Here is a 9,411-nt window from a genome sequence, read left to right as displayed (position 1 = left end):
CTTTATCAACCAGCAAGCATTATAAGTGTTGAACGCATCTGATTAAGCCTTCGTGAAGCTGATTGAACCGAGCTGAGTTGAGATTGGTGTATAATGGTCAGTACATTTGTATGACTATATTGTGCATTGATCTTATCGCACGGTTTCAAGAAGAAAGAAATAATATAAAGCTTGATTTGACTCAGACAAGCAATCTATAATGTCTTGAGGACACATAAATTATAAACCAACATATATATAATGTAATAAGTGCATTTACAAATATGTACAGCAAATTACATGAGGAAAATCATGAGTCTTGCAACTCAACAGTTGGTGTCTCTTTACAAGGTTATACAAGCACTTATTCATGTGGCTGCCTGGATGTAAGTGTCTCTAAAATGAGATTTATATCGTCATTGGTTTAGTAATATTAAAATTGAATTGATAGAAAAAATGGAAAGGTACAGGAAACCATCATAAGATAAGATAACTTTTTCTGTCTGGGGACGAGTGGTGATTGAAATTAAATTACATAGGAAGCTGTAAGCGCTCAAGACTAATAGCTGCCATCATATAAACCTAAGAGAGATGAGTAACTGAATCTGGCTTCTCTTTGCTTCTCAAATTCAGAAATATATGAAATTCTGATCACATTAAAAAAAAGACAAATTTTATATACACAGGCTATAAGTGAAGAATCAGGCTAGCCCGCTACTCAACCAATGCTACAAGAAATCTAAGTGTAATTGCAAGCTTGTTATATGATATTACATAATGTACCTGTAGGGATCAGAGACTGGGGTTATTAAGCAGATGCCAAGGCTCTGCTAACGACGTGGTCTCCAACAAGCATAGATTTGAACTGAGTGATTAGACTGATTAGCCATTACACTGTGCCACAGCAGTGAGCTTACAGAATCTATGTAAATCTATTCTGAAATATTATTAGTGTGTAGGTCTGAATTTGGACCCAAGGAGCATTCATTTAAATCCTAACTAAATGCAAAAAATGCAAAAAAACATAGTACACCCACATTCAGGGTGTTGATGAAAAGAAGAGAGAAGCCAAAGAATGACAATTTTGCCAAATGGCTCGAATTAAAAGCAAATTCTGAACAAACATTGGCTAAAGAAGACTCAACATGCTGTCAGTGCTAGCCGTTGAGCTGGAGCTTGTTAAAAAAGCTGGACCCTGGCGGAGTTGATGAAAGAGTTCACAAGGAGAAAAGCAAGAAAGAAGTCTCCTGTATAACACAGACCCAGTGGGCCAGGATTTAAAAATATATAAAAATACTGTGGTATGTGCAAAGTGCTATTCTTTCTAGGCTTCAAACTGGGCTTTGTGTGAATCAGTGCATGAGAGTCTCTATCCCAACAGACCAAGCTTCCTTTTGGGGCAGTTGTAATGACAAACACAGGACCTAATTATCATGACAGCTTGGTGGAAGAGGCGGCCCCCTGGGCAACGGAAGGTGACTGGGACCGTGTGGGTCAGATATGGTGTGCAACATCGACCGTCAGTGCAGAGGCCACAGTAACGTGGACGGTAAAGTTGTGTGCTGTAGCATCCTTGATGGAGCAGGCGTGTGGGAACATTCGGCCTGTAGCTCAGCTGGCACGTCCTTGGCCACTAATGCAGAAAAAAAAAATGTGAGATGTGAGGCAAACATGCTATCCATTAAACCTCAGTACCACAAAATCACAACAATAAAAAATAAAAGTTTTTTTTTTTCATAAAACACATCTCAGCATCATGGCTTTTCGGATTTGTTTAGCATTTGTAAGTTTTAGCACAGATGTTAGACATATCATGTCTTACCACTGGTGTTTGAAGTGGCAAAGCCTGGCATGGTCGGATCATACACAGTCTCATCTGTTGCTCAAGTCTACAGGCCGCGTTCTGGTTGCTCACACGTGTGGAGATCCCCGGGCCGCACGTACGTGAGCAGGCACTCCACTCCGTGCTCTGATATATACAGTTAAAGCTGGGACTCACTTGGTACCCAGGAAGTGCAGGCAACAGTTGGACTTCATTGTAAGCTGTAACCATAATACATTTATCAGATTTATTCAACTCGTAATGCAGTAAAAGCAAGATTTTAGACCCAGACAACAAATCTCAGAGCTTTAGATAATTACTAGAGAATCTTGATCAATTTGTATGAATGGGGCACAATTCCATCCTGTATATATCTCTATATATCTCTATACACTGGCCTCCGAACGTATTAGAACAGAAAGTGTAATTCTTTCATTTCTGCACTACAATGAAGACATTCAGGCTTTAATTCAGAAGATGAATCTGAGATAACAGATTAGAATTTCTGCTTTTATTTCCTGATATTTATGTCTAGACAACTTATAAGATTTTCTTTAAATATATCAAATACTTTACATGTTGTTTCTTTATGTTGTGCCTACTGAACAACTCTACCTAATATTATAAATTATATAAGATAAATATTGAATACTAAGATGGTAGATTATAGAGTTTAATGTAGCTCTACATTTTTATCACGCATGTTTCATCAGCATTTGATGAAAAAAGAGAAATGGAAAGTTTTAACCCGAAATGATAATAATCAGCTCTCCATTTACTAATATTGCGGTGCTTGACTGTGTAATCTCACCTCCGTTGCATGCATGAAAAATGTGTCATAGCTGTTTTGTGTGATGTTGCTTAAATTTCCAGATGTCCGCTATAGTAACAAAATTTTTGCCAGCCCCCTCATGTCCTCTCCATGGCTGGTTTTTAACATTAATTGCTGGCTTGCATAAACTCGAGTCTGGTTCTGAATCATGGAAAGTTCCTGGAAGCAGTTGCTGTTTGGGCTCCATCTCGGCAAGACATTTTCAAGTAAATGCTTCAGATCCCACAATAAAAAAAAACTCAGACTCTAACACTTAGACACTTAGATACCCACATAGACACTCTGATATATTTATAACTAATAAAAACAAATCTCATAGGAAGATACGTTTTTCCACAGACAAATGTTAAGGTACTGTTTGATACTGGAAACAGATAATGGATAAAACGGAGTCTTTTACGGAGTCTTTTTTCAACGAATAGTTGAAAAACATGACATGTAATTTACTAAAGGATTGGTAGTGACTGTAATATGTTGTGGTATAAGAAGAATAATGTTGGGGTGAGCTGTTACTGTTAGGAAAATACTTTGCACTGGGCTACATTGCATCACATGCTGTTGATTATTTTACTATAACCTCATGACCTATCACAGCTTATTCCTTACTAGGTCATTGTAACAAGGTAACAGTACAAAGTATAAAAATGATCTATTATTCTTCATCTCTATGTTGTTGCAGGCCAAGCATAAGCATACTGTATGCTGGTGATTCTGTTCCTGGCCACATTATTAGGCTTTATATGTAAATATGAATGAATGGACAATAAACTGCCTCATTTGATGTCACCTGTTGGAACATCCTGTTGCACACTGTTGTCCGAGGTCTCACACACCCACTCCTTACAGCACTTTCCTGGCATTTGGACCCTTTGAGGATATGGGCAGTCTGTGCTGGGCAGACGGACATCTTCAGGGCACAGGGGCACACAGGTCACTCCTCCACCTGCACATTTGCACTGGGTGCGGCAGGACGGCTGGAAAACCTCACCATCCACATATGAGATGCCATTCAGCTCACAACCCAACTCTTCCTGACCTGAGCGTCAGAAACAAGGCACATCAAGATACAAAATATCAAGCAAAGGAACATAAACATACAAAAGGCATCGAAGAGTGTATCGCATGTTCCTGAATAAGAACATGTACTGAAACCTTCTAAGTATTAATCATGAGCACAATGACAACTATTTTACAAAAATGAACATTGGGTGTCTATAATCCATTCATCCAATTTCTGTACCGCTTATCCTACATATGTTCGTAGGGATCCAGGAGCCTATCCCAGTGGACCTATAAGGCATGATGCAGGGGACACCATAGACAGGGTGCCAACACATTGCAGGGCACAATCACACACTCACATTCACTACAGACAATTTAGAGATAATCAGCCTACAAAGCATACTTTTGGCCTGGGGAAGCCCCAAAACACAGAGAGGACACAAAACTCCACACACAGAGAACAGTGGCAGGAATTGAATCCCACAACCCTGGAGTTGAGGCAAACATACAAACCACTAAGTCACCATTCCTACCCCAGTATGGAAATTTAAATATCTAACATTCCCTTTGCTATATTGAATGTTATACCACAGGGCTTTCAATTCTAGTGCGGGTAAATCCTCACACACTAGCCCTATTTGTCCTCCTCTTTGGCTCTGTGCTTCCTAACTCTGTTTACTAACCCTCTTTTGGATGCACACTGAGACATGGTGTTCAGCACAAGGCAGGAAATCTCTCTACTCACCGTCACACTCTCCTGGATCTCCAGGGAAGCTGGCGCTGTAGTCGCATTCCAGACCCTTCTGCCTGTCACACACAAGTATGTCAGTGCAGGCTTCACCCTTCTGGCGTGCACAGATTTTGCAGCACCCACATCCGTCCAGAACGAGAGAAACGCCATCAGGGCAGGCTGGTACAGAGCTGGGACACTGGCACGACCTGGAGCACTGTTGACAGAATACCTAAAGTAGAAGCGAGGATGTGGTTTACTACAGATCCACCGAGTTTCTCAGTGACACAGCTTAAACTAGACAATTCCCAAGGACTTCTTTGCGTGTATTTATCCTTGTAAGACTAATGACAAAACTTCAAAGCAGACCAGTTCAAATGTTTATTGCTGAAGTGCCCAGCCATCTGGGCTTAATATTCCAAATAAACAAGGGCTACAACTAGTTTACCAAATATTTTTATATGCTCAATCTTCAGAAGGCTAAAAACAGTTTTCAGACTCTAGAGACAATAAAAATATGCACTCAGTTACAAATGACCAAAACGAGATTCTAGATTTGGTACAACAGATCAGTGTAAAAGTGCAGCTTTGATATACAGTTCTATAAATAAAGCAAACAACAACCTGACAAAGAAGAAATTTCAACAAAAACAATAAACACCAATATCTATAATCCAAGCTTAAACATAAAAAAAAGATCCCATTATACTCAACTTCCACTGTTTAATCCCAACCGAACTGGCAAAAGTTAAACAAGCAGCATGAATGAATTACCTCAACACCTCAGATCTCCCAGATAGTGTATCAGGTGGAGAGAGAGCGTCTCACCTGGGAACACAGGTACAACAGTAGTGCCTGTGCCAGCAGAGTGTATGTGTTTTGCACTTTTTTGTCCATCCCACTGTCTCAACGCAGTATGCTGAGCTACAAGTTCTGCTGTTTGCTCACTGGCTGGCTCTGAGCACACTCCCTTTTATAAGGTCTCCCCTTTCTGATGTCACGGCTTGTCTGTGGTGTAAACAGTGTCTGGCCAGTAATCAGAAAATGTTTCAAATTCCACATCCCTGCTGGCCAGGTCCCGCTCTCCACTTCTCTCCTCCTCACGGCTACACTTAAACACGGAAAAACAAGCTGTGAAGCAAAAGCAGGCGCAGCAGCAGGATTTGTTCTTGGCTGCCACGACACGTTCCTGCTAAATGAGTCTGATAAGGTGGCAGGGCTACAAAGGATTTTACTTAGGACCGGTACTTAACAAATGCTCATGGTTAGGTGAGGAGCAATTCCTAAGTGTTCTGGAATGTGAATTTGAGCCTTTGTTATGACAGCTAACAAATTAAAAATCAGAAGGGAATCTTTTGAGATACTGAAAGTGAAAACAAAGAGCATTATAATACAAATTTTGTACATATGATTTCCCATTATATGTGTTCCCATGGACATTAATTGTACTCCTTCATCCCCTCAGGTGTGTTGTCTTGTCTCTAATTAGTTCTGCTGTGTGATTGGTTCTTGTCTCTTATTTATACTCTGTTTGTTCACTTCCCTGGTGTTGGTCGTTGCCTCATGTTGGATGTTGGTGTGCCTGTTCCTGTGTCCTGTTAGCCCTGTTTGCTGCCTTGTTCTGTCTGCCTGTCTGTTCATCTGTTTCTTGTGTTTTGGACTATTAAACTTTAAATCTGCATTTGGATCCACAGCCGTATGCCGCCTCCTCATTACAGGAGACCTCGCCAACAAATGGATCCAGCAGAGATTTTGTTTCGTTTGTGTCAGGGGGATTCCCCACTAGAGGAATATGTAGAGGTGTTCTTGGACTTGTCCAATCAGGTGGATTTTGGGGAGAGGGCCCTCAAGGACCTGTTCCGGCATGGTTTAGAGGACGGGCTGCGCTACCTAGTGCCATTGGGCCGAGAGGTGGGGCCTTTCACGGACCTGGCCAACATAGCGTTGCTCCTGGGCGGGTCCTCCCTAACCGTGCACAGGACAGAGTCGGACACCGGCCCTAAATATTTTTGGGGGGGGGCAGTAGGCGTCGGGGTCCGTGGGCTGCGGAGCCAGGCCAGCCACGGACGCCTGAGGCCCCTACAGTACCTCGGTCCGACCCAGACCTGTGCACACCAGTGACCGAACCCGTCCACATGGGTGCCAGACCGGAAAGCTCGGGCGAGGCCCGGGGGAACCGGCTGATCGCCAAGCTGGCGGACACCCCGATGGCGTCGGTCCGGGCGGCCGGCATCCCTACGGCACCGGGTGGAGCACCGAAGGCACATGAAGCGCCCGAACCTGCTGAAACGCCCGAGCTTGCTGAAGCACATGAACCTGTTGAGGTTCCCGAACCTGCTGAAACGCCCGAACCTGCTGAAACGCCTGAACCTGCTGAAACGCCCGAACCTGCTGAAGCACTTGAACCCGCTGAAGCGCCCGAACCCGTCAAAGCGCCCGAACCCGCCGAAACGCCCGAACCTGCTGAAACGCCCGAGCTTGCTGAAGCACATGAACCTGTTGAGGTTCCCGAACCTGCTGAAACGCCTGAACCTGCTGAAACGCCCGAACCTGCTGAAGCACTTGAACCCGCTGAAGCACATGAACCCGCCGAAGCGCCCGAACCCGCCGAAACGCCCAAACCTGCTGAAACGCCCGAGCTTGCTGAAGCACATGAACCTGTTGAGGTTCCCGAACCTGCTGAAACGCCTGAACCTGCTGAAACGCCCGAACCTGCTGAAGCACTTGAACCCGCTGAAGCACATGAACCCGCCGAAGCGCCCGAACCCGCCGAAACGCCCAAACCTGCTGAAACGCCCGAGCTTGCTGAAGCACATGAACCTGTTGAGGTTCCCGAACCTGCTGAAACGCCCGAACCTGCTGAACCCGCTGAAATACGGGATCCGACCGGGCCGACCGGGTCGACGGAACCAACCAGGTCAACCGAGCCAGCCGGACCGACCGGGTCAATGGAACCGACCGGGTCAACAGAACCAGCCGGGTCTACCAGGTCGACAGAACCAGCCGAACCGACCGGTTCGACGGAACCAGTGGTCCCCAGCTTTGTCTCCCTGTCTCTGTCAGTCTCTCCCTTTCCTGTCCATCTTTACAGGTTCAAAGCGCCTCCAGCACCACCCTGGCCTCCAGTCCCGCTCTGGTCGCTGGCGCCGCCTGCGGCACCACCCTGGTCTCCGGTCCTGCTCTGGTCGCTGACTCTGCCTGAGGCGCCACCCTGGTCTCCGGTCCTGCTCTGGTCGCTGACCCTGCCTGCGGCGCCACCCTGGCCTCCGGTCCTGCTCTGGTCGCTGACTCTGCCTGCGGCGCCACCCTGGCCTCCGGTCCTGCTCTGGTCGCTGACTCTGCTCTGCCGGCTCCACCCTGGCCTCCTGCTCTGCCGGCTCCGCCCTGGCCTCCTGCTCTGCCGGCTCCGCCCTGGCCTCCAGCTTACTAGGGATTTACAGGCAATATAATAAAGTTACAGTAATGTCCAGGTTGGTAAAACAAGCTAAAATGACTCAGACATTACATTCTTGAATAGTTACTATGTTGAAATGCCAAAAAAACACCCTGTGATATCTTCCATTTCCAGAAATACATTTTGTTCAAGTTATGTGCCCAGGCAAACACAGTTATAAATATAGACATAGACAGCGGAAATTCACCTTACGCTAATCCAGATGGGACCCACGTGGTCTGCCAGATACAGCAAAATTCAAGAAAGTGGTCTGGTCTCAAAACTTTGGTCCTCTTAACTCTCAGGTTTATTTTGCTCTACTTTCCAAAACTCACAAGTTTGGAATGTCCTATAATAGTGGAGTGTTACTGTTCCGGGCAGTCTTGGCATTAAGTCATCTTAATTCAAAAAGCAGACTGTCCGTTGGGAAGCATTTTGTCCTCTCATGTTAGGGAACTTTTGACTCATTATTTTGTCAAAAAACCATAGAATGTTGGACAAAGAAGTTTAAATATTATTTGTCCTATACATTTCAACTCCTGGACACAGTTTTAGATAAATATTGCCCAAATGGACCAAAATACGCTTTAGAACAACATGGATTTTATTTTTGAAAAAAAAAAAAAAATCCGTCTTAATCCACTTTTGCTGTATGATTAGTTATAAGAAACCACAGAACCCAGAGGAAATCCACAAAGACACTGCAGCCACACAGTCTTAGACATAATTTAATTTCGCTTGTTACTGGGTTGGAGAACTTTAGTGTGTATAATTTACCTGCAAACCATCTATGGAATATAATTGGACCTTATTGTAAAAGCTAATTACAAGTACAGTGCACAACATGATTCAAGGCACAAAACATGCATCCACAATAATGCCAGCCTGAGGCCAAGGAAAGGTTCTGTTTGATTTATTTCTGAGAGTCCACTGTCACGTCCAAGGCCAGGACTAGCAGAGATCGAGTCATGACCAATTATTAAAGGTGTCAAGTCCAAGTCAAGATCAAGTCAAAAAGAAAGAAAGTTAAAAAAAACATCAAATCCTAGAAAAAAGGAATTACTGATTGTCAAACTTGAAACCTTTATTTGAAAAGAAAAGTCAACATTGACATTATTTGGGACCATATGTTGTAAGTCCCTGAGAACTGAGAAAAGTCCAAGTCAATTGTTTACAGAAAGCTTCAGAGAACAGATTTGAGTCCAAGAATGAACAGGTTACAAAGAGAAAATATTATTTATATCACTTTTGACCTGACACCTAGGCTTTATAGGGTTAGACATCACAAGTACAGACAACCAAAAGGGACAGAGCTATTGGAATGGTAGAACGTGGTTCATTGCTATATAACAATCAGTGACTTGGAACAAACCCATCTCATAGGGCACAATCACACACACAAACATATTCACACACTATGGACAATTTACAGATGCCAATCAGCCTACAATGCATATCTTTGGACTAGAGGAGGAAAACGGAGTACCGGGAGGAACATCGAAACTCCACACACAGGGCAGTAGCGTGTCTGAATTTGCTGTAACCTGAAAACACCCATTATAAACAAAGTACACTACCTGTTGTTAGGATCTAAGCATACATGCTCAGTGGCC

The 9,411-nt window shown here is 44.0% G+C and overlaps 1 protein-coding gene across 1 annotated transcript; it reads right to left on the bottom strand.

Annotated features, from left to right (window-relative positions):
• Window positions 1–45: 45 nt before the first annotated feature.
• Window positions 46–5,488, bottom strand: ccn5 (cellular communication network factor 5). Its single transcript, XM_060895076.1, has 5 exons — window positions 5,194–5,488; window positions 4,381–4,597; window positions 3,421–3,669; window positions 1,802–2,022; window positions 46–1,612 (listed from the first exon to the last, which is right to left on the bottom strand). Exons 1-5 carry the CDS (start codon window positions 5,260–5,262, stop codon window positions 1,349–1,351), a joined length of 1,020 nt encoding a protein of 339 aa, XP_060751059.1. The 5' UTR covers window positions 5,263–5,488; the 3' UTR covers window positions 46–1,348.
• Between the last annotated feature and the right edge of the window lie 3,923 nt (window positions 5,489–9,411).

Source organism: Tachysurus vachellii, chromosome 19 (genome assembly GCF_030014155.1).
Source record: "Tachysurus vachellii isolate PV-2020 chromosome 19, HZAU_Pvac_v1, whole genome shotgun sequence".
Classification (NCBI taxonomy): Eukaryota; Metazoa; Chordata; class Actinopteri; order Siluriformes; family Bagridae; genus Tachysurus; species Tachysurus vachellii.
This window is presented reverse-complemented; position numbering and strand designations above follow the sequence as displayed.

What these genes read in the sequence shown, in the direction of transcription:
- ccn5 (XM_060895076.1), bottom strand. Translation starts at nt 5,262, where the DNA reads ATGGACAAAAAAGTGCAAAACACATACACTCTGCTGGCACAGGCACTA. An exon ending in TGTTGTACCTGTGTTCCCAG is followed by an intron (nt 4,598 to 5,193) that starts GTGAGACGCTCT and finishes CTTCTACTTTAG; the next exon opens with GTATTCTGTCAACAGTGCTC. An exon ending in GCAACAGGATGTTCCAACAG is followed by an intron (nt 2,023 to 3,420) that starts GTGACATCAAAT and finishes TTATGGTTACAG; the next exon opens with CTTACAATGAAGTCCAACTG.